General features: G+C 36.5%; 2 protein-coding genes across 5 annotated transcripts in view; one reads left to right on the top strand and one right to left on the bottom strand.

Moving 5' to 3' along the window:
- Positions 1-3,522: 3,522 nt before the first annotated feature.
- On the top strand, positions 3,523-27,665 carry LOC123312811. Of its 2 annotated transcripts, none has more exons than XM_044897311.1 (10): positions 3,523-3,794; positions 6,376-6,600; positions 16,946-17,078; positions 17,641-17,959; positions 19,686-20,145; positions 22,290-22,443; positions 23,024-23,112; positions 25,103-25,223; positions 25,977-26,156; positions 26,213-27,665. In XM_044897311.1, the coding sequence occupies exons 2-10, from the start codon at positions 6,540-6,542 to the stop codon at positions 27,552-27,554; spliced, it is 2,859 nt and encodes a 952-aa protein (XP_044753246.1). In that variant the 5' UTR covers positions 3,523-3,794; positions 6,376-6,539; the 3' UTR covers positions 27,555-27,665. The 2 variants fall into 2 exon arrangements, with proteins under 2 accessions (XP_044753246.1, XP_044753247.1); XM_044897312.1 differs by lacking the exon at positions 3,523-3,794 and adding an exon at positions 6,260-6,278.
- Positions 27,551-27,799, bottom strand: part of LOC123312813 — a 34,281-nt gene continuing 34,032 nt past the window's right edge. For all 3 annotated transcript variants that reach the window (XM_044897313.1, XM_044897314.1, XM_044897315.1), the window contains exon 8: positions 27,551-27,799. In XM_044897313.1, coding sequence (XP_044753248.1) covers positions 27,660-27,799 — 140 coding nt within the window. In that variant the 3' untranslated portion in view covers positions 27,551-27,659.

The following is a 27,799-nucleotide window of genomic DNA, read 5'->3' as shown; positions in this document are numbered from 1 at the left end:
GCAGCTACGAAGGAGAGCTCTCTGTGTCCAACATCAACTTGTTTTTGTTTACGTTTACCCCAATCCGAATCTATCGTTTTCGGCATATTTTCCACAAATTACACAATTTCCTGGCATGTCAACACCGAAATTCTTGATACTCAAGTCTTAAAACGCACGAAACACTATTACATCGAACACAAATACGATAATAAACATTCAAATATTGGGGTAAACGTAAACAAACATGGAGTAGATGCACAGTAAATGTCAACAAAAACATAGAGATGTTGGACACACTTTTCTTGTTGTTTACGTTATCTTCCCCTTCCTCTATCTACGTGAAACCCACATATGAAAAACCTGCTATGATGGCCTGAATCCATTGATTTGATTACGAATTCAATCTAATTTCTCATGATAAAGTGGTTTTTTCGCAGAGTCAGTTCATAAAGGACTTGTAAATTCGGAAAAGATACTAACACCAACTATTGAAAAATATCGAAATATGTAAATTTGTATTCAACAGTTCAAAATTTATGAATAGCGTTAAAATATTCGAATGTAAGGACATATATTCAAATCAAGAATTTAAATTTTTATAAATATAGATACCAAAGTCGCTTATGTATTTGATAATACTGATAGCAGAAATTATTTTGAAATATGCATACGTACTATTTATATTGGAACATATTCCATCTTCCATAATCAATGAAACGATTTCAAATTTGTAGTGTTTCCAATAGATTTTCAACTTATTGAACACGATGAAGTACCGGATTTTTCGACCAATCACTCGCGTTGAGCACTTAGAGTGAATAAACGAAGAATTATGGTGCTGGCTATTCCTGCAAGTATAATTGCACATACAGTACCTCTCTAACCATTAACTTGTTCATAATCTTTAGACTATACTACACTTTTACAAAGCCTCTTTTGCCACAATATATGAAATTCTATCATCAATTACTAAGTCGAATTGAGACTCGAGCTGAAAATCTTGAGCATTTTCAACGAAGGGCATACCCAATTCCTGCTTGGAACACTGCATTCGCATATTATCTGCGGCTTTTGTATAGTTTGTTAATGGGGTCGGTTACTGAGTCAAAATCAGATTTTTCTCGGTTTCGCGAAGATGATCTCTAACGTAAAACGAAAAAATGAATCATCGACTTCAAACGTCTACAAATTTATCACGTCTTCAAGTACGCTTTCGAAACCATACTAGAAATTAAATTGTCAGGCATATTCTAATTCCAGAAAGAAGCAAATATCCGATCGAATTTGTCTGGTTTGACTCGTTAATCACCCTATAACTATCCCATCAAAATGTTACAATTATTTCTGTTGTTGTTGAATACGATTTTGTCACTGTATTTTCATGTGCAAATCTGTTTTTGCATTCCATAAATTGTTCGATTTAGTTTTACAATTTTTAATGTATACTATTTAATATTTATGTTTTTGTTATACAGAGTGCAGTCTCGAACTATATTATTGTTATAATATTATATATTATACTCTATTAAAATTTTTCTGAAATAATAAATGACAATTTCATTGCACATTGCCACCCCCCATTATTATTTTTTCATTTCTCATTTTGTTTTCCGAAGCCAAATCAAGATAAATCGAAGAGCATAGAGAATTTATAAGGATCATAAGCGGCTAATTTCATTTTTTCATCTTGCTCTCCTTAAATCGTCTGTAGAATATGAAAAATGTTTTTGTTTCAAGAAATTCATGAAAATCTAGGAATGAAAAATATTATTTTCTCACGCATGATGAACGTTTGACGGATAAACCTGTATATTTATCAACATTTCATTAGTCGAACATAAAATGATACTAAACATAAAGAAAAGAACATATTTTCCTTGATGGTTCGATTCGGCAATTCTAATTACACACAAATTATATTTTAATGACCAGAAAAAATATTGTTGAGACAACAGTAACCCCAGCATAATAATATACAAAACCGATTGCGTCAGTTTTTCATGCTCGCTGAATAGAAAAAAATATCGAACGTTATTACCAATTAAAAAGAATGAGATCCAATTAACACAAGCGTTGCATTACCTATAAAAATTAGATTAAATTTCTATTCTTGCTTTTCGCGAATTCATTCGAGATCTTGTATGTTATGTGGAAACTGCTAGATGTTACCGAAATATTCAATTATTCCCTAAATGTTCAGTTGTTCATTAACTCGGTACTCGGAATCTCCTCTTGCCACTTCTTTCTGACGAGGAAATACCATAGAAAGGTAAAAGTTTTCCAAGATACCTACTCCAGAGTGAGTTTGAGGACAATCAAGTGCTACTTTTTGTCACTCGCACAAGTCAGTCACGAAAGCAATACTTCAATAAACAAGTTTATCCATTAATATCTAATCCATCTACCTTAGTACATAGATTCTCAACAATAAACAAAAATATTTTTCCTCATTATTATCTTCGAATGAATTTGCGAGATATGAATCAATGAGATTCACTGCTTTTCTATAGATATTTATTCAAAAAAATTCGGAGATCACTGAACTTGATTGTAGGTATCGGTTTAAGAGAACGGCATTGACAGTGAAAGCTACTACACTTTCAAGAACGTAGGCAAATAGACAGTCTAGAAAGTGGCTTCTGCAATAATATCATGAGAATGGTCTGTTCATATGAATACTCATATTCTGTATAAATAGATGGATATCTGCTATACGAGAGAATGAATAAACCCACATTTTCTATTAAATAATTATTTGAAATACAAATGGATATAAACAATTACTAAGGACCTATATATCTGAGAATTAGCTGACCTAACCCAACATCGACTCGAGAAAGCCTAAGAATAAAAATAATCTGTCGATATATCATTAGTGTGTTCATTTGAAGCCACTACAAATGCAGATTCCCACAAAACATAAATGATGGTTTGCTGATGTTCATATTAGACGAAATGCTATCAGAATGTCAAAGTTATGAGTAAGAATTGAGAAAATTGATTTTTTACGAGAAATGTAAGAAAATTCTCAAAAAGATGGGCTCACTTGAAAAATCGTCAAGACCGAACGGTTGCACCGATGTCGATGAAATTACGAGATTTGTCATTGAAAGAATTGCACTTTCAGAATTTGTATCACATTTTTCTGAGAGATGCGCGTGTCGAAAGTTGACCCTCGAAATATTCCGAAAAATATAGGGTTAATTGAAAAATCGTCAAAACCGAACGATTGCACCAAGCTCGACAGAATTCAGAGAATTATTACTAGAAGCGCTGCTCTTCGAGAACTCGAAGGGAATATTGGTGAAGGAAGAGTCTTTTTTCGAGTAAGAAGTCCGAAAAACTGAAAAAGATGGAATAAAATTCTGAATTGCAGCAATCGCAGACCATAGTCTTGACTCTTGAAAGATGATAACTGCTTGTTACGGATGTAAACATTGAACAAGATCGGTAGTACCCGTTCTTCTTTCTTCACCTCCTCTATCTTAGCTAGAAGATACTGAATTATCCACTCAACTCTACATTGGGGTCATCAGTCGTTATTGGAAACTCGTATTTGTAGGCCATGGTACCACTCTCTTCGTCCAACAGACGTTCTGTCGGTACCAGCATAGGCTAGTACCAACGATTGTCTTGCATACAGCGGTGTACCATAGCGAAGGGAGTGCAGTAAATGGTATTACGTACTCGGCACCAAACCGTGTGTGATTTGTGTTTTAATTTTGTTGACAGTCAGTGAACACACACGTGAGTGCTACCAACTCAACTGGAATAGCAGTTTATCAATCCATGCGAATCGTTTTCTACTGAAAGTAAGTAGGAGAAGAATTTTTGGTGAAAAAATTTTCAGATTTAATGTTGAGGACATGAAAATCGCATGTTATCAAAACCTCAGGCACTCAACATTCTCTGGAAGCAATTCACTGCAAAAGGATTTTCTTTCGGTATGAATTTAACTTCTTGTAACTTAATTCTCATTTGAATACAGAACATAAGAAGATCCAAATGTTAATATCGAAAAGATCACGAATATTTTTGAAGTCATATAATCGGGAAGATTCATTCAATAATGTCGTAACATATCATTCGAACAATATCGAGTGAAACACAATTGTAGTATGAAGATAATGTTTCATAATATCCAAGGTTTTCCATCTCATCTCTTGAACATTTGGGTTGGATCAAATGGCAATTATTCATTTCGTAAATTTTCACGTTATAAAAAAACTGTCAGGGGCAACCACCTTAAAACGATTCTCTTCATTGTGTAAAATATGGGAATTATGTATAATGGGCATCCAATGAATTATTATCAACCACAAACTGGATCGAACAATATACGCTAGCATGATTTCCAGTCAATTTAATTTGGCGAACCGCTAATTCTATTTGGCTATTTCAATGGGATCTCCAGGTGGATAAAAATGATTTGAAAATGGTATTCGAATAGTGGAAAAAGTCGTTTGAATTTAGAAAATTATACTTTCTTAATTAAATCGAGTTTTTTCAATTATTGAAACAAACTTCATGAAAATATATTGAAAAGACGTGAAAGATACCTGAAATAATAGCTGATTCTTCTGGATATTCACGGTCGTTTGGAAATGGTCAATTGTATCCTAGTAAGGAATAGGTCAAGAGCATATAACGGATGAAAAATTCCCAATTTTTGTTTATTATTCCAGCGTAGACTTGCGATAAAATGGAACGCGTTTCTACATCATTTCCTTCCTTCACTATCGATTCATTTTATCCCTATGGCAGTAAGTGCGCTCAAAATGAAAAATTTTATGTTCGTACCGGTAACTATCAGTTCCAGAGGGTCCACAATGTGTCATCAATTTAAACGAATTGGTGAAATATCTTCTCATATTACACGCCTCAAAAACTTGTGAGATGGAGAAAAATTCTCTGTAGAAAATCTCTGCTCAGGAGCATGAGGGATTCTGTAAAGGTTATACAAGAACATACCATATGATAGTTTTTAATTATAAGTGACTAGATAATCTTCTCATAAATTATTATTCAGTAAAATGTTTCGACATGACAAAAGAACGGAGCAGAAGAATAGATAAATAAACCCCTATAGAGATCTTGAAAATTCGATGATGCAAATATAAGCACTAGAAAGTTGATGATGAATCAATATTATTAAATCCCATAAATCAAGCTCAAACAACCATAAACAACTGATGATACGACACAATTTTTTCGTTTTTTGAATTCGAATTAATGAATATAATTATGAAATATAAAATATAAAACTTGTTGGGTGAGTTTTAGAAGTCAAAATGTGTGAAATATTTGTTGCGAAAACGATTTGATTTCGAAAAAAAGATGTCATAAATAAGAAATTATTGGGGAATGATAACCCATTCAAATTCTTTATTATTATGATCACCTCTATCCCTGGTGTTGGCGAAACAATCGGTCCGAATATTGATAAAGGTTATGGAAATTCAATTAATAAGTAGCTATTCTTCATTCGAGATCACGAAATATGTATATTCTAGATAATATTCATCAGTTTTGTATGAATCCATGCAGTGCTATATTCAGGTGCATCAAGAACCTTTGGAGTCGAACGTGAACTGAAATTATTATACTGGGTGAAAATAAATAGTCGCCTAAAACTTTGAGGGGGCATTGAGTAGAACAATACCAGAATTTTTTCGATTTCCCTTAATTATTTTCGCAACTATATATTTAGACCCTGAACAAGGAAGCAGATCCAGCATCAATTGACATTTTCGAAAAACAACTCATCTGACTTTCGAATTATAAAGGCCTATTTCAGTTGAAATATTATTAACATTATAAAATGATTATAAAAAAAAAAATTCCACCGAACTCTTAATAATAGCACTGTTTAACATACACGAAATTAGCCGTTAATGAACTCTTTTATTGGTTAATTCGATCGGCAACATAAATATCAACATTCCGATATGAACATAGAAAATTTATGAAATGTCAAATTTGACTAGGTATCGATTGGAAATTTTTTGCAATCAAGAATTCCCATTCAATTCAAAATGTGGTCGACGGAAAAATCTTGTAATCAACTCTTTTATTAATTAAGCGATTAATGATCTCAAACATAATCTCAATCATTAATCGCTGCCATTAATAACCTAGATGATTAAATAACTATTTTTGGGTTGCCAGGCTCCGACTCAAACAAATAATTCAAATTCAAGTTGATTTCTGAGCAATTTCAAATACTTCCGTATCCCTTGATACACCGTTGAAATACTACGCTGCTGATGAATTGGTTCACTTTTTACACAGCGAAGGTGAAAGTTGAATTTATCATTCATTACAGCTTATGAATAATTATTCCACCTCCGAAGATATGCGTTTAACTAATAGTCAACCATTATCATTTTACAGGTGCAACTCGTCTTGGCAGTGTGACGGCAGGAAAATCTTGCCCAGCTGTCAGTGTGACCCAGTTGTGTCAGAAAATTGTGATTTTCGAAGAAATGTGAACTTTCGTGTAATCACCATTCCTCCAAGTCGATACAAATGATTATCGGAAGTGATTCAATGGAACTATGTTGTTCTGTAAGCTGATAGCAGTATGTGTGTGCACTTTGACTGTTCACCTTCAAACGGGTGAGTGAAAATATCCATTAATGGAAAATGGGTCGGTTTTAAGTTGAAAAAAGGGAACTTTTCTATATTCAGTTTATGTTTCAAAATACTCAAGATTATTATTCACTTCGATGGATGCTTTGTTAAGTTATCTATACGATTACAGAAAAGTTTAAGTCGCTGAAAAACGAAAAACGATTCCACTCAATATTTTTATGGAAACTGATGTTCAATATGCTGTGAATTTAATTATGGACCTCTTCAACAATAATATGCTTTACAAACTGCACGGAGTTAAAGCTATGGTACCAGATAAAGTTTGCGTAAAATCCAAGGAGAAACGAAGAAAACTGAAACAAGCAGCGAGCATGATCAAAGCCAATTTTTTTATTTTCAAAATTGCGGTCGACAACTACTAAATAGATGCTCATCGAATTCCTTGGAGGTCAAATGACTACAGCTTTCATCTCTCGATTTGAGCCTTGTTCATATTCACGATCAATTTCTATTGTTTTCAAAATTCTAAACGCTATACAAAATGAAGCTGACGTTCTGTGAATTAAGGATTCGACGGCCATGAAAACCCTACCCAACTAAGGGAACGGTTATTAGAATTTCTGGAGCTCATGAGAATAATGGAATTGTCAGGTAGTTTGCACATTTCCCACTTTGTTACCAATGCAATACCTTTCTAACAAGTGTTCATGGACGTTCCGATTCAATAATTGAAGTAAGGCTGCTTCTAGATACAAGAAAATCACAGATGCCCTGCTAATTTCGATATGTCAATTAACATTTATGATCGTTTTATATCAAAATAAATAACCACAATAAACTCCATTCGTAAGGTACAACATGTGTTCACCTAGATTATAACCTAGATAACTAGTGTCTTCATTAGATAACTTAATTAATCGAAACGTGTTTGATTCTTTTACGACCATACCTGATATAAATTCTCGAAACAAGTAGGATAATGAACTGAAAGTATCGTTTAGCGGAAAAAAACCAGATGTCCCAACTGTTAGACCACAATGTGGTCAGAAATTTAATGATATTCGAACGGTTCTTGAATACAATATTGATTTACAACCTTGCATAACTACCAACGAACCGCTCTAGTATTACGCCCAAACTATACCGGTTGTCGAAAAAAAAAAACAGATACTGCATTCATGGATAAAAGGTGAAAATCATGAAATGTTGATTGTACCAAAAACTTACGCAGGTAAATAGTTGAATCTCTCGTGAAGCGTTTAGGGAAAAAGCAATTAGATACTGTAATGACTACTCAACCGATATGTGAATTCCATCGCGTCCAGTTTCAACATTCTGTACTAATTTATCTGGTGTCACCATGAGATAGATGATTCCACTATCGTTGTATCGTTGTTTTTGCTCATAAGCAATATGAGGATAAGTTTATACTTCAGTCGTTAATCTAAGCACTACCACGAATGGAAAATGAAAATTTTGTACCCTACTTCCTCTTTTAATTCAGTTAGTTCGTTTCATGGGCGATTTTCATAATTTCAGTTAGGGTCATCCCGTGAAACTGACAAATATACAGTTAATTTAATTTACTTCCTCTCGCATAACTGAAGATGTAAGCACGTGTCTGACACGCTCAATAATTATTGTGGATCGTTTTGTAACCGAGACTGTGAAGATATTGTACACTATTAAAATATCATCATAACGTGATTCTCAGCTTTGAATTCGACGGAGTTGAAAAGTGAAATATGTAAATGGACTAATGAGCTTAAAGATAAATTGATAGAATAGGAGATAATATGTTAATTCAATTGGAATATAATTGTTCTTCTCATGAATACATTTCAATTTGAAGCATCATCCAAACTGTACATCGTTTCAAGCAATCAAATAAAATTACCTACTGAGGTAGAAATTGAATATGAAACCATTGGATTCATGAAATCAATGTGATAATTAATTTAAACTGGAAGGCTCAGGACCAAAATAGTTCTTTGGTTATAAAATGAAGTGATCTTCAACAGAAGTCACATCTAAACAAGAATATTTCTTGTACTCAAGAGGAAAACGAACACCGTTCATTCCACATTTCGAATCTCATAGGTCATCCTAAATAATATTTCAAAATTCTTTTACCCGAATATTTCAATCGAAAAGCTAACCAAGCAAAACGATCAAGGCTTCAAATTTTCGAAATATTGTTGGCTTATAATGATCTGTTTTTCCTGTTGCTTTTCGCTTTATGCTATGAATTCGATTCAATGATGAAAGTAGATCTAGGTCTAAGCCATCAAGATGGCTGAGATAACGAATGCGAAGTTGCAACATGTTTAGAAGAATAACCTTGAAGAATTATCGGTAAATCTCGAGCAGGAAGGAATGTCTTCATCCATAAGATAAAATCAGTTGTTTTTTTATATTTTCTTGTATGTGGAATCTGGGAAAGGTTTCATTTCTAGGAGATGTTGATTCAAGATATTTAATACAATACAACAAACCACAGAAGATATTATGCTCATGCTTTGATTTTAAACTTTCAGGAGAAAATGAAATAACATCCCCAATCACTAATCCAGTGGCCTCTTTATCTCTTCATACATCAATTAATTTCAAGAATTCCTCGAAGAGTTTTTTTCTACATAACAATAAGGTTGGCAATAAAAGAGCAAGAATCCCTTTCAATTTTCAGACCGGAAAATATCTACTCTGTGACATAGATTATATTCGGATTTTCAGCGCCGAGGAAATAGGAAAAAACTGTTATGCCCGGAAAACGTAATGGTACTAAATTTCCATCAACTCCTTCATCCTGAAAAATGGGTCTTTTACAGCACGCGCGGGTTAGATCGATGCTGTCCGATATCAGAGTATTCGTATTCTTGCACTGCGAAGGTTCAATTCGCAAACTATTCGACTCTCGAGATGTCAGCATCGAGATTTTTTTATGATTCAACTGGCCGTCCAAGAATGTTCAAGAATGATTTCAGTACCGAGAAATATTACTGTCTTTTCGAAATATTCTTAATGAGACACTAGATTCCTATAGGCTTTCTACAGCAACTTGTGACTTAAATTCCCTATTTACTATTCACTGATTGATTTCTATTCACTAAGGATGAATAATACTCAGGAACGAACTGAGAACAAAGCTCAATTAAAAGACCAAAACATTTTCTACGTCTGTGTTTGTTTGTGATAATTATGTATTAAAAAAAAACAGGAAACACAAGATGTATAGTCTCAAAACTCCACATGTAATGGGTAATAAAACTGTCTGGCATGAATAAATGTTTATGTGATAACGTTCTGTGGGCTTATGAGAGCTTTTTCATGAAAAGTGTCATAATTATGTGAAAATTCCATCTTTTTGCTCCTGGGTATTGGACACATTTCGAAACTTACGCAATGTGACACTCTAACAATGAAAAAGGAGGAAAAACATATGTAAGACGTATATAAATCTGTGATTTTTCGCACATGGAACTGTTATTCAGGTCATGGGAAAAATTATAATGAATTAAGCAAGATTAATCCTACATCTCTGTGAATAACTCAAATCAAAGTACTTATTTTTCACGTGAAATGGTGTGAACTGTCAGAAAAAACTAATGAAAAGGAATTAATGAATTATAAATCACGATTGCAGTTTATCATACATTCTCCTTCTCTATGTTTTCGTTGTTTCATCTGCTTCGGATCAATATACCGATCAGGTGGTAGAAAATATAGAATTGAATCGCTCAGATGAAGACAGCATCCATTATAAGCTCAGACCAACATGGCTCGATGGCTCGTTCCTATTTCCGTATGCAAATTTTTTCGGTGACCCTTGAACTGAATTCCAATTCGTGAAACGTAATTCAAAGTATCGAGAGGGACCAGAGCGTAACGTTCACGCCACAGAGACAAACGAAATTCCTTTAATTAAATCTTAAAGAGAGAGCAGACTCGACTCCGAAAGCTATAGAGAAACTGACGGTTTTATTCTGCGTTTCCAGGAACAAATCATTTATGAGACAAATAACTTCATTGTTCTCATGATGAATTGCGAAGTTTTATCGGAGTAAATAAGGAGTATTGAAGATATATTTTGCCACAAAGCACGGGGTATTCTGTCAACGAACAGAATACTTCCCTCAAACACTATCATATCTTGGAATTAACACCAGGTGGTGTCACAGAAATCCTCACTGTCTCAAAGTATTGGAATAAAGATAATTGAATAAGTTGATACTCATGGAAGATATATGCTATGAATTTTCTTTCCTGTTCATAAGAGTTATTCCAAAGTTACTTCACGACTCTTTGATATAGTCTGGGATCCATTTATTCATTTTTCGTGTATATGTTACGGGCAATGTAATTATTTAGGTCAGTATTCATAATGCTTGGTTATTATGAATAATGACCATTAAAATCAGGCAATTTGATAAATTTGAATTACTTTACAATAATTTCTCACATTGCCCGGTCATTATAAATACCGCTATTATTTCTTTGGGCACTTTGATTAATTGACACCAAAGGGACAACCTATGTGAAAAGAATGGCGAAGATATTCCACAGATAGAGATTTAACTAAGAGAATGTGCAAGATTGTCATCCAAGACAGGCTATAGTCGATGTGGCTGTAAAGGTAGCTGTAAATCCGTCGAGCGCAAGTGTCGTAAAGAAAAAAGCTATGTAACTCGAAATGTCACCAAAGTGGAAGCTGCTCTAATGAATAGAGCCTGTATTGGCCTGTATTGCTACGTATTGACATTTTGTGTGAATATAAATTTGAAAGTACGTACATATCTAATACTTTAGTTTTATTTGGACTTACGTTTTGTTTGTACTTATTTCATCCCAACAGTTTATTTGTCAGCATGTGAAATTTTATTTGTTATGTTTTGTTTGTTACTTTGTCAGTCAGGTATGCAAAAATTTGTTATTTTTTATAAGAAATATGAATAATATATAATTTTCAAATTGCCCACCTGATTTTTAGCATTATACATAATAACCGGGCAATGTAATATTTGCAACATAATTTATCATTTTGTCATATCCTTTTGGGCACTTTTTAAATTGCCCGGGCATTATAAACAATGCCCAATTATTTACATTGCCCGTAACATATATAAGTCGTGTCATTTTTGCAGCACCATTCACAATCTTTCAGGCATAGCCACGAAACTGTACGTACTGCAACTAATTAAAATTCTAGGATTGTTGAATCATTTTGTTGAAGTAATTACACTGAAGGAAACTTGATTAGGTAACAATTTTTCATTCGAGTTCTTCACCCACAGAATTTTAATGAGTTTTCCGTGAGGATTATTAGTGATGCTCCAGATATAGCTGACGCGGTAAGTGGGGAGGTTAATAGCGGAATATTCTCCTGTTTGCACACCGCGAAAAAAATTTCAGAGTATTCGGTTTTCCCGTATTTCGGAAAACAACAGCTGACGGTGGTTTTCTAATATTGAATTGGTGTTATCGATAATCAAACAAGAAACAGAACTACAAATTTTCATTCTGTTCTCTGAGGGAATTATTCCGAGACTGAAAACTTTGAGAATTTCTGACGTTTTTATAATGAGGAATCGTGTGAGTGTAAGTTCGACCACTCTAAACTCGTCTAATGAAGCGTGCAGCCAGTTCAGATCAACTCCATTGTGATCGCCCATTTCAGAATGAAATTCCATCGAGAGTAACGATATTCTATTTATACTTCGGAGAAAGTTGAACCGACTTATTAATTATTCATCGATTAACATACTGATGTTTATGTTGCTCTTTCGACGATAAATGCCCATACCCAGAATGCCGTCGTCACAAACGCGCTCTGGGTTAGAGTTCTCAAGAACTGGTCTGAGTATTTAGTGAAAAGGAAGTGTCTGCTGACCCACATATGACTCACCTTCAGAAAGAGCTTAACAGTGTTTATCTTGATGTTTATATGCGGATTTTGGAAAAGGTTGAGCAGCAACAACTAATTATACAGATGTTGTTTTCTCATTTCGAATGGATCTCTCTTTTGTATTGTTTCTCTTTCACATCTTGTAGGAAAGACGAATGGAAATAATGCAAATTACGAGGAAAATTGATTCAATTGTGAGGAATCTGTCCGCGGGAATTTTAAAGTTAGTTACTATCAGAATTCTTTCACAAACAAGCTATTCGACCTAAAATAAAAGTACAATTGCATTTGTTGTATCCGTTTGTGCTCAAGGATTGGAAGAAATTGAAAGAAAAATTTTCAGAAGAAGATGCATGTGATATCGAACATCATATCTCTTGCAGTCGTTGAAACTTGATCAATTTCGATGGGAAAATCTATACTCTATATTGGAGAGATGATTTTCCCACAGTTGCGACATTTTCTAACCAATAACGTCAATTCTACTAGAGCCAGTAGAGCCTAATCTGTAACACAATAATTTCAGATCGTGGGAGAATTCCATTTGACGTAGACAATAGAATCCGTAGATCATAAATCGATAGACAAAACGAAAATTATCACCACAAGAATACGATATTTTTTTATGCACGTACAATAGAGGTTTCATATATTATCTGGTCAGCTGATCGTCTATGATTATTGTATTTTTTCCCTTTATGAATCTTCGGATGTAATGAATGAAGCGTGACCACAACTCACGTATCAGCTATAAATTTGTGGGTTATTTGAGTTCATTTCCAAACTCCGTCAAGAAAAAACTATAAATTAAATAACTAGCAAATCTCAACTTGATAGTTTCGAGAGTTTTTCCATTTTCTTTCAGTTCATCCCAAATGGAAACTTGGACAGTTTCCAAAAGTTAGTTGATATACTTCGGATTATGGGATTATATTGTTCTGTTTTTTCCATGTTCCAAGGTTTGTTACGAAGGGAAACTAAAAAAACACATAAATTCTCCCCAACCGTCAATATTTTCATCGTAATTTCATCATTTTCAAGATCGCTACTGTCTGTAGTAGATATTCCAGGAATTCCAACATCCACCATTCGTTCCCGAAGCTTAAATTTCTAGAAATTATAAAACGAGGAGGAAAATGTAGTATGGTAATTCATTAGCCGGACCACAAAACGAACACAATTAGACAAGAGTTGAAGATGCAATTAGCGAGTCTAGAACGTTGCAATGCTCTGAATATTCATGAACAGTTAAAGAAGTATTATCTTCATCAATTTTCATGCCTTCATCGCGAAATAATTCTCGTCGGAATCATTATTTGTCAACAGGAGAAAACGTCGGCCTCCTGAAATGAACAATTGGTTTACTCAGTAGCTTCATTAATTCTTAGATAATTGAATGAACTTCGCTTTAATCACTATCATATTTCACAAAACCCAGATTCGGATGGGTTCCCTTGTCGGTCAAATCTTATGGCTCGCGGTAATGGAACGTGAGAAGTGGACAATGGACTTCACTGGATGATTATTACAGACGACATATTTAGAAATCATATACCTATATCGAGTTTGTCACCGTTGCAGAATTATTGACTGAACTAACTCGATTTTCTCACAATCTTTTTCCTCTGTGAGATTTGGACAGTGATAGCTTGAAATAATTAATAAGTATACTCCATTCACATTTATTTTAGCAGCCGGTTGGAGTATATTTGAAATTTTCCTCTCAATGAAATAAATTGTTAGTTCAAAATATGAAAATTTTTGGATTATATTTGTTTCACATAGGTAAGATTATCTGGGAACAAATTCATGTGGAAGTAAGTCTCTAAATCGATTCGAAAGTACTTTCCCTGGAGAATAGGGAAGATAAATTTCGATAAATAAGAATGCAGAGATTTCATTCGAGATTATAACCGTCTATTGGATTATAACTATCCAATATTTCTCGGATGAATGTAGACACGTATTTCAACCCCCGCAAACCCTACTGATCCCTCAACAAATTGGGATAGTCCAAGTCCCTTGTTATTTCGAGACATAAATCTAATGGAAGAGAATTTCAGCATACGTAGTCTCTAATCATTCCGATAGTCGGATAGTGTGACTATTAGAGTTGTTCGGATGAGTTGAACCTTGATTAAAATCCAATTAAGTCCGCCGATGTCCACTACATGTCATCTATTATGAAATTCTACGACATTGGGTTCTTTCATTGAGAAACCCATTGTATAACTTCACGGTGGCCATTATGCATATAAAGGGTTGATTTCTCTGCGAAGCATGCGTTAAAACTTTGCCATCTAGACATATTCAGAAATATTCACTGTAGAAAAACGCTATGAGATCAAGAAGTTACCTAATTTTGCACGAGGAATGTTAACGCCAAATACGAATAAAAATTTTTGAGAAATAATAGCTTATTTTCGAGAAAAAAAATGTGCGAAGGAAGAAAGGCATATATAATTGATTCCACTGTATTCTTTATTTATTTGCCGCGTTTCTGTGTTCATTACCAATCTTGTAACGTACGCGAATTACGAGATTGGGTGTCATCATTAGAACTATAATACAATCGATACCTATCCAAAAAGGCTCGTCTTCAACAGCACGAATACGGAACTACATACTTTATTCATCGCGTATAATCATTTCATATCGAGCGAGTGTTATGGAAAGTGAAAATTGGGGAAAGTTAATTGAAGGTGTCGCTTAAGCGAGAGACCAACGAATAAGCGATTCCTACGACTATTTATTACAATAAGAGCACTGCTACTTTTCGCGTTAAAGTATATTTCCGGTGCTTTGGCGTGCCTTGAGAAGCCGTATTTTTTTTAAGTTGACGTGTATGGCGTTCGCAGTAGTAAAGGAAGTGTATTAATGCGAGGCGAGCGCGTCTGTTGTGTATAAAAAAGTCTTCCGTGAGTTGAAGATACTTTCATCTCAAGATCAAGAGACAGTGGCGTAGTTAGGGAAATTCCCAACCGTTGGAGGTTGTTCTACAAGTACTTTCCCACGAAAGGTGAAATGGACCCATATACAGCCCCCAACATTTTCAAATTTTTGTGATGCCTCCACCCTCACCATATGTGTGTAATTCTGAGGCCAGTTGTCTTAAAATTCATGTATGCTTTTTCGTCCTTTGCCATCTCTTTATTTCACATGGAAATCGTAATACTTAACACGATTTTTGTTATCTACATGGAGTTTTTATATAAACCAATCAAAAAAGAATACAAGGTTGAAGCATATCCCAATACTGTTCAAATAAGTTACTAGGAAAGAATGCTCATTTTCCGCTCCTATAATTTACAGTATCAACTCGTGCTTGTTGCACGATTCTTATATATACACAGGGTGTGTCCACTAAAAGTGTCTGGATATCATTCTCTCAAATATTCTCGACTCGGAGCATAACTTAGTTATCTCCATAACCTTAAGGTTTGGTATGGAAAAATTCGAATGAAGTTAAAATTTTATGAAGAATCCGAAAATGTTATAAAATATATATTTGAATAGAATAGATCCCGGCCATTCATTATGAGTTTATGGGCCTCTAGATATTGAACATTTTGCGTTTAACAATAAATTGGCGAATGCGCGAGTTCAATGTGTTCTTCATAGCTGATTTTGCCAGGTCACTTGCTCATATTCTGGAGGTCAAGATTATTATGCCCACAACTGAGAATTTCACGATTTTTATTATTAAAAATCAACAAGCGAAACCCATTTATCGTATATCGATTGAAATTTATTTTGGGAGGATTTTGCATCTCTTCATAAACTTTTTAGGGTTTTCACTCCCAATCTCTGAAACAAAATCAATTAAAAATGAAATCAACGATTTGCTCCTGCGTAAATTCTTGCACTAATTTGTCAGGAGCAACTTAACTAGAAAAAATTGTTGCCTGACAATGAACTCAAAATAAATAACGTTGAAATTATAATTCTTTGTAACGTTTCGAAGTCTATATCAGACTCCTTCATCAGACGAAAAAATCTACTTTTGAAAATCTGAATTGTCGCTGTTTGTCTGACATTAATTGTCAACACACAGAAACAGAGACTGCACAGAAACGTTGATTCATTTAATTTTGAAATTACCGGATGACAGTTCCTTCTTTAGTAAATTGATCCAAATATGATCTATTCCTATCGAACAATTTGCCAAATTATTATCTTGATCTAATAGAATACACGTAGACTCTTTAATTTTTCGTTTTAAATGGTCTGGTTCTGTCATTAAAATTTTAGTGTTGTCCCAATCCATTTATCGTAGTTCAGTATCGAATGAAGCTTCGAAAAAGATACACATTCACATTCTGAACCAGAAACAACGAACCTTTGATAGCGAATTTCCAACTCGACCCAAATATTCATAGAGCGACATGTGGGATCGAACCCTGATCAACTGTTCATCATGTTACGCCAATCGGATTATCAATACTAACGAATATGTCACCGTTCCAGCCTCGGCCAACATATGGGCAGATCCAGATTTGGAATTATTAGATGAGGTTCATGATGCCGAGATCTATCAGGCAGTCGTTACGTCCGTGGAAGAATGGAGGAGAAAGAGGGAGTTGAAAAAATTACACAGCAGGTGAGTTTCAATATTGCCCCGAAAACTTTTAATGATCCACATTGGCTATATGTATTCCATTGAGGATCGGTGAATAAATTGGAAATTCCCCTTTCTGCTCCCTCATTATCATATGATTGAATGCCGAAAGAATCGTAAGCGAGAACTCGCGGTTTTCGGAGAACGAAAATCGAAAACGCCGCCGGAATAATCCCCTATTCAGAATGACACAATTGCTTAACGAACTGGAGGTGTAAGTTCCGACTCAACAGGAAATTTTCCGAACGAATCGAATCAGCAGACGAGACCTTTTCCAAATATGTACAATAAAATGCTTCCCTCGATATTCAGATAAAATAACTATTTTCCTCGATCTCGGAAATAAGGAGCCAGTTTAATATACGGGAAATCATCCATTAATGACACTTATTAATGCTCGATTTCCCATTAATGCAGCCGAATATAGAAGAATACGTAATTTATCCTAATAATCCCAATAATATTTTTTTATTTATATCCTGTATAATATGGAACTAGTTGATTAAATAATTCTTACAGTCAGAGATGAAATTTTTCGTTGCAGAATAAAGAGGGATGACGTCCAGAGCGTCTGTTATCCAGAGATCGGATGCTTCGACTCCTCCGGTCCGTTCAGCTACTTGGACATGTTGCCGTCGAAACCGGAGGAAATTGGTACCAAATTTCTTCTCTATCCGGGCAGGAGCCGAGGGAGAAGTGGGACGCCACCGGCCGAGGTGCCCTTTCACAACATTTCGGACGCCTTCGATTGGGCGAAGCAGGGCTTCAACAACAGTCTGCCTACCAAAGTACTGATCCACGGTTTCGGGAGCGGGTGCACCCATATATGGGTGTACGAGATGAGGAGTGCCCTGATGGCTGTGGTAAGTTATACCGTCACCCAAACTGCCGGTCAAAAGTTGAGAAAATTGAAATGATTCATGATACGAGGATCGTGTTACGAGGATATATTGAAAAATTCTTAGCCTATTATAGCACCAAACAAAATTTCAGTGTCAAAACATTTTATTGATCATCAAATTCTCCTCTTAATTGGATACATTTATTACAGCAACCCTGCAACGTCCCTAGGCCTTTCAAAAAAATGTTTCTTGCTGCTCTGCGAACCAGACCTACACAGCTTTTATAACCTCCTCGTTGGAAGAAAATTTGCGACCTTTTAAACTTTTTTTCAGTTGAGGAAAGAGATGATAGTCGGATGGAGCCAAATCTGGTGGAAAAGGGGGGGTTCTAGTTATTCAAACACTAAATCACGAATTTTTTGCATGGCAACAAGATTTGTGTGCAGGGACGTTGTCCTGCAAAACACTTTTGGATAGCTTTCCGCGTCTTTTCTTTTTAATTTTTTCCCTTAGAGTGGTCAGTAATGTCGAATAATAATCTCCAGTTATTGTTCTATCCTTATCCACAAAATCAATCATGATTACTCTATGGCAATCCCAAAATACTGAAGCAAGAACTTTTCCAGCAGATTTTTGGACACGAAACTTCTTAGGTCTTGGAGAACCAGAGTGTCGCCATTCCATCGATTGTTGCTTTGTTTCTGGATCGTAGAAATGTACCCAAGTCTCATCCATAGTAACAATTCGGTTCAAGAAGTCTACATCGTTTTCAAATCGAGCACAGATCGAACGCGATGCTTCTACCCTTGCACGCTTATGGTCAACATTCAAACATTTGGGGATCCATTTTGCATCAATTTTTCTCATGTCCAAATTGACGTGAACTATATGATGAACGCGTTCGTATGAAATATTCAGTGCTTCAGATATCCGTTTTAGCCCAATTCGACGGTCTGATGAAATCTTGTCATGAACTGCATCGATATTTTGGGGACTGACACAGAAACTGGCCTTCCCGATCGGTCATCATCTTCAATGAAGAATTTACCTCTTTTGAAGCTTGCAGTCCAATTTTTCACGGTAGCATACGAAGGACATTGATCACCAAGACTATTAAGCATATCTTCGTGAATCTGCTCACCTCTTAACTCTTTTGAAAACAGGTACTTGATGATGGCTCGATACTCCAATTTTTCGATTTTCACAATTTCCGTAGACATCTTCTTTCTTTTAATTAATTGCGTAACTCTGGTTTACTTTTTTGACCTCAAACTTTACACTGACACTTCTAATGAGTTATTGTTCGTTGCTATGGTAACGCAATATTTTTTTTTATGCATGGAACTGGTCTAGGCTAACTAGATATCAATACATCCTCGTGAAAGTACCTTGGACATCTCGAAGACTTCGACATGCCATTCTGAAAGAGCTGAGAAGTTATTTTCTCACTTAAAGAGTAAAAAACAGTCTTCGACATTCTTATATTAAATGAAGCCGAAAGCCTCTGTTGGCACCCTCAATAGATAAAAATCGTCTGGGCCTGAAAAAATTCGATTTTTCATTGCGTTAAACAGCAAACGAAATACCAACTCAACTTCTAACCAACAGTTTATTATAATTCCATCTCATTCGAATCAAACGGCGCCTGTCGGCCGATGTCGGTGGCGTGGTCGGTCGCCGACTCCGGCCGACGTTTACCCTCCGATTCGAATCGTCCCTTACCGTAACTTTTTTTTATATCCTGCAGGAAGAGATAAACGTCATCTGCGTCGACTGGGAGAACGGCGCCACCCTGCCCAACTACGTGAAGGCGACGGCGAACACCAGATTAGTGGGGAAGCAGCTGGCGATGCTCCTTCAGGGCCTCGTGAAACACAACGGCCTCTCCCTCCAGAACACCCACCTGATTGGCTTCAGTTTGGGGGCCCATGTCGCCGGATTTGCCGGGTCGGAGATCGGGAATCTATCGAGGATCACCGGATTAGACCCGGCGGGACCCCTGTTCGAATCGCAGGACCCGAGAGCGAGGCTCGATCAGAACGACGCCGAGTTCGTCGATGTCATTCATAGCAACGGGGAGAATTTGATCCTCGGCGGCCTGGGATCTTATCAGCCGATGGGCCACGTGGACTTCTACCCGAACGGCGGAAGGATGCAGAAGGGATGTAGCAATTTGTTCGTTGGCGCGGTCAGCGACATAATCTGGTGTAAGTATGAGGTCGCTGGGGGCGATCTTTCGATTGATCGATTGCGAAATTTTGGTCCCAGGAGTTCTAAAATGCGAAAATTACCGATTTTGATTCTATACTATGTAACTAGAACGGAATAAGGTTGGCACTCATCAAATGTCGTTAATATCATAACGCCGTTGCCACAACTAATATCAATTTTTATTACGAAAATGCCGAAAGTGATTAAAAATAAAGAGACAGGGTTTCAGGAAGTGCTATTTAGAATTCAGGTCCGCTCATTCAAATAGATATACCCTGATATTCTAAAATCCACAATACGTCAGACGGTAGCGAACATATTCAATGTAAGAGAATTCATATAATGTTTCATCTGAATCTAAACGACTTATATTTCAGCTGAATATTTCCACAATCAAAAAGATTGTGAATGAAGAGGATGACAAAGAATTTCCTTCTATTGGGAGACTCAAAAAAGTGGTGGCATTTGAGAATTTTATGTTTGAGTGATTTTATGCGAAAAGTTCACTACAGGATTTTCGATGAATGTTATCGGAGAATAAGTTCCCTGAAATGGATTTTTCTATTTTTCATTTGACTTGTTCTATACAATGTAAATGTCCAATAAATACCCAATTCTTATTATTATATCAACTTATTAAGATGAACAGCCACAAATACGCGCAAGTTGCCCTGTTACCTGTTTATTCAAGTGAAATTTTTGTTCAAAGGTTCACTTAACTTGAAACTTCCTTTAATTCCTTTTACTTATATTGATGCAAGATGATTTTGTTGAAGAATTTAACAGTCTTGTAATTATCTGTTAATTCCTTCGGGAGATACCCCTTCCCAAACACTGCATCATATGCATTTCATCTTCGGGTTAATATTTTTGAAATCTACAACTGTAGCGTACCTAAACTTTAGCCAAAGAAGATACATTAACACTCCTCAAGCTAGTTCATATTATGATATTATACTAATCTTTTGTATTTTCCATACAAATAACTGGATTTGGTATGCCTTCAATCAGTTTGTATAAACTTCAATTATGTTCGTCACATATTTTCTGAAGAGATTCGACATTGTGATAAAGTACGTAATAACAGAAACTTTTACATAGAACGGGCAACATAGCGTTGATTTAAAACCCAAAAATGTTTTGACAAGCTTCATAACCACACATTTTCGTACTATACAGAGTGAAATGTGTCAAATTTCCATGGCCAACCGACTGCTAAAATAAAAGCGAATGGAGTATAGTTGACCCAGCAATTTGATGATGCATCCAGTGATTTATATTCCCAACTTCAATTGATGTAAATTTTATACGAATGTTTTTCATCACACACTACTCAATACGAACACAATTGTTTGTCGTGATGAAAATTCATTTCCCTAATAAGCTTCTGAAGGAAAATTGAAATGTCATCGCTGGTGACTAATACTTCCTAGACATGCAAAGGTCATATCTTTGTAATACGAACAATAAAGAACATTTCAACGGAAAAATTCCGCTAGCCAACTAACAATCGATAGACTATTCCTTCCCTTTTTTGGATTTCTAAATTTCGGCTCTTTCCAATGGCTGCGATCTGAAAAAATTTAGTTCCTTCTTATTTGCCTGCTTTTTTTTCTAGCTTCTCAATATTCTCTGCAGAATATCGGAAAACTATTAGAAACTCTATCTGAACCATAAAATTTGCATAGAAAATACGGAATATCCCTAAGCTATACAGAATGAAACTAGTAGAAGAAAAGCATGTGATATACAGGGTGTAAATGAATAGTTGCGAAAGAATTCAAGGGGATATTTCTTGTCAAAAATTAGAGTATCAAAAATTTGTCGAGTTTATTCGCAATTCTTCTAAAAATCTCTTCTCCTTCATTTGATTGTTCGTCCCATGAAAAAACCACATGAAGATTGAAAATTTTTCATTCCTCCATCTCACCCAACCCGCAACAATGCGTCCCCGCATTCCGGAGGAGCTTTTCGAATTTTTTATTCATAGTTTTCCACGTTAGATTCCAAATTTCGAATTAACTCCTGAACTCGCGAAACGCAACCTCCCCAAACTTATACAATCAAAGTTTTCGCGCAGATTTTTCCAGGTATAAATTTTTACGCTTCGGCATAAACTAAAGTGGGTTATTACTTTCAGCATCTGCTGTCGAGGGACGATCGCTGTGCAACCACAGGAGAGCTTATAAGTTTTTCACGGATTCAGTATCGCCAAGATGCCATTTCCCAGCGTTTCCCTGTAATTCCTATGAAGACTTCCTGGCGGGAAAATGTTTTCCTTGTACGGACGAAAGGTAAACATCGTTTTATACAGAGCGGTGGGAAAAAAACGCGTAGGGTCATCGGGGTGATAAACAGCCCTATAAAGGGAAATATATAGGTTATGTGAGGTTAGGGATCGTCGTTGGGAAAGAGGGATGAGTTTCAATCAAGAGTCATGAGAATTCAGTCGAAAAACAGAGGGCTTGGAAATATACGGGGTGAATATTTGTCGGGCGTATAATTCCGGAGAAATGAGAAAAAATTCGATGAATTTCAACAAGTGTGATTTAAGGAAGTGGAATCTGAACGAAATGTGAAGGAAGAAAGTGTTTCTAAGGATTTTAGAAATACAGGGCGATTCCGATGGCCTATTAGAATTTTGTGCTGAAAATTTGCATGTTGGGATTTTCGACAATGAACTTTTTTCCTTCTATATTACCAGATCTCTGCTACTACCTACTCTTTTTTTATTGGAAAGGGGCAAACTCTAAAATTTAATTCATTCATTCATTCATCGATTCATTCAAGATGTCGTGTGGTCTCTTGAACCTACACAAATCATCCCGCATAGGGGACTGCAGTAACAGAATATGTTTCCGATTTGATTCGCAGAAAATGCGGAAATATGGGCTATTATGCTGACAGATCCAAAGGCAGGGGCCAGCTGTATCTCATAACCAGGGATGAAGAACCTTTCTGCGGTGAGTTCCTACCAGCTCTATATACATTACAAACATGAATGAAATATTTATGAATATTGTGTAACGCTCTTATGGGGAATGCGAAACGTAACGCGTTAGATTTACGGTCGAGAGTGGTCTACTTCTCGACTTCTCGAGGATGCTCTCCTAGCGATCTTCGTTTCGAATATACAGGGTAGGGTAGACACGTGGAAACGATAATAGTGAGAAATAAAAAAGAAGCTACGTCTAGATTATACAAAGAGTCGGTACACTAGGTTAGTTAGATTCTTAAATTCTACAAATTTGTATTTGTAGCTGATCAAAATGTCATGATACCTAGAAAACTAATGAATAAAATAATGATACGAATGGGGAATTCTCCTCAATTTGGTTTATCATAGTATATGCAAGTTTAAACTGAATAATTATGAGTTTCATTCATGAATTTTTCAAATGCACCGCGGAACTATTCAAAATCATTCTTCAAATATTAGGTTTTAATATTTAAATAGCTTCGTTTCTAGTTTACGATTTGGCAATAGCGCCTACTAGAAAGTAGAAAGAACAATGGCTTGTTTATAAAATAACAACTGTTAATTCAGCCATCATAAGGCGCGTACTCACTGTCGAGCCTCAACAACAACCGGCAATAAAAATCCCATGAAATTTAACAACCTTCCTCGTTCGCCGCAGACTTCATAGACAGCCATCTTTGTCTATCTCATCAAGATAGTGTATTTGTTGTCCTTTATTATCAACGCATATTTCAGTCGATGTTGCCAACTTGTGCAATAGAAACGAAAAGCTTTAAATTTTAAATACCCATTTTTATTTTTCGTTTTTAAGTACTCAAAATATTTTTTTTGGGAAACGGCTGAAATGGTTATTTCAAAGTATGACGTTTCAAAGATATTTCATAAAAAATACATCATTTTCGTCAGAAGGGGTTCAGGGTGGGCAAAATTCGTTGTCTACTGAGGGGATCTCGAGAACTATAGCAGCTAGAAGAAAACGGACGGCACATTCTCGAGCTCTTTTTTCTTGACTAATCCAAAACTGAAAACAGATCCAGCCTAACGTTCATAGATTTTGAGTTGTGAAAGAAAATTAAGAAATTGTCATGTTTAATGAAGCTGAATAACTCGCTTATTTGAACTCGTATTCGAAATCTATTTTTATATTCTACAGGCACTTTTTTATGAGGAATTCGAATATGATCAATAAATTTTTTGATCCAGTCATTTTCGAGATAGGACAGGGATTTCTGATTTTCTAAATGTAAACTATAATTGAAAGTTCTTTCATCCTGCAGCTATTTTTTTGCTAATTTCAAAAATGTATCGAATACGAGTTCAAATAAGTGAGTTATTCAGCTTCAATGAAAATGACAATTTGTCAATTTTCGTTCATAACTCAAAATCTATGACCGTTAGGCTGGATCTGTTTTCAGATTTGGAATTGTAAGGAAAATCCGTTTTCTTCTAGTTGCTATAGTTCTCGAGTTCCCTTAAGTAGACAACGAATTTGTACTCCCTATTGGGTGGACAATCAAAATTATGCAGGGTCTTCCAATTAAAAAATGAACTTTCACGCTCCACAACTTTGTGAGCGTCCCTGTATATTTCAGCTCAGTGACAGATATAAAATTTTTAACAGCCCTACGATAATGTCATTCCCATAATTGCCTACTCGCATTTTGAATATTTTAAGGCTTCTTACAACGCTGAGATCGAAGGAACACAACCCAATAAACATTTAAACATATAACGAACATTAAGCATCGATAGTTTCTATTAATTTCACTCACCAAACTTGCTTTGGACCTTATCCATGGTGATTGGGGGGTGTTTTTTCTTTGATAGGAGGTTAAAGTACCGAGGTTGATGAAAACAGACAGTTTTTCTATATTTTCATCTTCAATTCGTACAATTGGGTTTCACTTCTTTTTCACCACCGTGTATTCGAAAAAAGGCTCAGTTAAGAGAGTACAATTTTATTCTGTTCACAGCGCACCAGTACCACGTCAAACTTGAAACGTCTACGAGTCCGGTAAATCTGGTCAGCTACGGAAAAATTCAAATCACCCTGATCGGAGACTCACTGTTGAACGAAACATTTGTGCTCACCAGGTGAGTAATTCGTCATCACCATTCATGGCAAAGATTATAGAGTCGAAAGATAGGAAACGAAGCGACTGAAGTGATGTGAGCGCCATCTGTGTATCAAATGTGTTTTTAAGGCCCTAAGACTAGTTAAAATATTAATTCGAGGGACATACGAAATTTTTGTCTAATTTCTTGGCGAAAACCCCAAAATAACCCCAAAAAGTTTATTAATTCAAAACAACGTATTGCACAGAAATAACACCTTTGACGTATAGCAGATCACCATATACTTTTGTGTCCTAGTCAAAGCTCTATTCGTTGTCCATAGTTTCAAATTTTTGTAAATTTTTTATAAATTTCAAATAAAAATATAGTACATCCGACAGCGTGTTTCATTGATATCAATTGATCCCAAACAATGTTCAGATGAAAACTAACATTCTGATAGCAAAACAAAACCATACTTTTGTTTTGTTGCTCTGGACGTTTGTTTTACGGTCTCAACAAAATCGATATTGAAATTCAAAATAAGGAATAGAATTTAAATTTCGCGCCGCTCTATTATAAAACAGAAAACTGATACTAAACTGGTTTTCCCTATTGACAGTACGTTTTCAGCGCCATCTCATTGTGAAATGTGTTTTCACTGGTCAAAATGTAGTCGGCTTTTAATACTAGAGATACGAGGGCGTCTCCTATCTTTCTACTCTGTAATCATTGATTTATGGTATATGAATCGTTGTGAAAATTCCTTGTGTCTATTTACCGAATTCCCAGGAAAGAAGACGAGGAAATGGTACTGGGCCAGTCGATATCCAAGATACTCGTACCTCATCCGATCCTGGCGGAACCGACAGCGATCCAGGTCCTCTACACGGCCTACAGCGGTTGGCTGTCCTCCGGATTGACCCAATGGAGGATGGACAAAGTCACCCTCAGCGACAGCTTCGGTAAAATGTGAGTTGAACGCTTTACAACGATCCAGTTCAATTAGCTCAACGTTCTCATTGCAGCTCGTCGGTATGCAAGAAAAACCTGGTCCTGGATTCCGGCATCCCCGTCACGTTACCGCTATACCCCGGAGAATGCAACGTGCCGAGGGACGTTTACTACGAGGAGGGAAAAAATAACGTGTACGAATCCAACGATTCGCATCCGTCGGAAGCGAGCAATTTCATACCGACCCAGGTCGTCAGGGCCGGCGAGGAAAGCGCCAAGAACAAGAATCTGCCGGACAGGTACTCGTCCATGTTCAGGGACGCCATAGATTTCCTGCACATCCCCTGGAGCAGGGAGAGAGAGAACAACCTGATAGACAACGAGCCGAACGAGACCGGAAGGGCCCTGAACGCCAGGATAATAAAGATAAGTAACGAGACCGAGAACGTGGTTCGGGAAATCGTCGAGCCGATCCTGAAACCTCAGTCGGTGAAAAACGCCAGGTCGCACGACCCGAACAAGGAGAAACCGGAAATAACGGAGCCCATCCTGCGTCCCACCACCACGAGGACCAGGTCGACCAAGTCGGATCCCATCTTCAAGAACGATTTCATCTCGAAACTGGCCAACGATCGCAAGGAGATCCAGTACAATTTTTACGACATCGAGGACGAGATCTCTTGGAGTCCGCCGCGAAACATGATCATCGACGAGAAGAACGACAAGAAGAAGAGGCAAGAGGGCGACGTTGGGAATTTGGGCTTGAACAAGCTGGTCTCTCCGCCTCCCGGGAATCCGATAGAGGCGATAGTGACTACTGTTCAATTCCTCCCCAGGAGACTGGCCAGGATGTTCGAGCAAGCGGAGAAATACGCCAGGGAGACTATACTCCCTCTGGTCAGCACCTACACCCCCAAATTCCTCTCGGAGATCATCGCCCCCAAGCCGAAGGCTCAACCGAAATACGTACCGTTAGCCTTCGACGAAGAGGTGCAGAAAACTTCGGCGTCCGTCAAAATTTCCGTGGTCGAGGGTAAGAACCAAACGGGCGACGAGAAAAACGGAAAATTCGATTCGTCGTCGAATAGAACCGATGCAAATAAACTGACCACGCCGTACACCCACATCCAGAAGATCCATAGGAAGGGCCAAAAGTTCGAATTCGTATTTCCCGACATAGCGTTCAAACCAGAGAACAAGACGGAAACGTCACGAAAGGCGAGGCACGATCCTTCGGTCGACACGAAAAACTCCAAAGTACCTGCGAAAGGAGGGGAAGATTCGATGAAGAGGTCCCTGGAAGCGAAGAGCGAAGAAGACAAAGGCATCTACATCGACCTGCCGGTCTTCGAAACAACGCAGAAGACGAAATATATACCGTTGTCGTTCGATAGCTCAAATAACGATAAAAATTAGATTTATTTATATTTATTTAAAAATATTATGTATGTAGAAACTTTGTAAATAACCTGTGACAGAATGATGTTGTGAATTTTTACAGAATAAACAGCCGTTGACGTTCTAAAATGCGCTGTTATCTGGCGTGCCGCAGTTATCCAAAAATCTTTCCAGGTCCTCCAGTCTCCTGACCTCCTGTTGTATATGTTTGAAATGACCCCATCGTAATTCTTTCAGTTGTTTGATGTAGGGCGGTTCTTCCT

This window comes from Coccinella septempunctata, chromosome 5 (genome assembly GCF_907165205.1).
Source record: "Coccinella septempunctata chromosome 5, icCocSept1.1, whole genome shotgun sequence".
NCBI classification, from domain to species: Eukaryota; Metazoa; Arthropoda; class Insecta; order Coleoptera; family Coccinellidae; genus Coccinella; species Coccinella septempunctata.
This window is presented reverse-complemented; position numbering and strand designations above follow the sequence as displayed.

What these genes read in the sequence shown, in the direction of transcription:
- LOC123312811 (XM_044897311.1), top strand. Translation starts at nt 6,540, where the DNA reads ATGTTGTTCTGTAAGCTGATAGCAGTATGTGTGTGCACTTTGACTGTT. An exon ending in GGATGAAGAACCTTTCTGCG is followed by an intron (nt 23,113 to 25,102) that starts GTGAGTTCCTAC and finishes TTCTGTTCACAG; the next exon opens with CGCACCAGTACCACGTCAAA. An exon ending in GAAACATTTGTGCTCACCAG is followed by an intron (nt 25,224 to 25,976) that starts GTGAGTAATTCG and finishes CCGAATTCCCAG; the next exon opens with GAAAGAAGACGAGGAAATGG.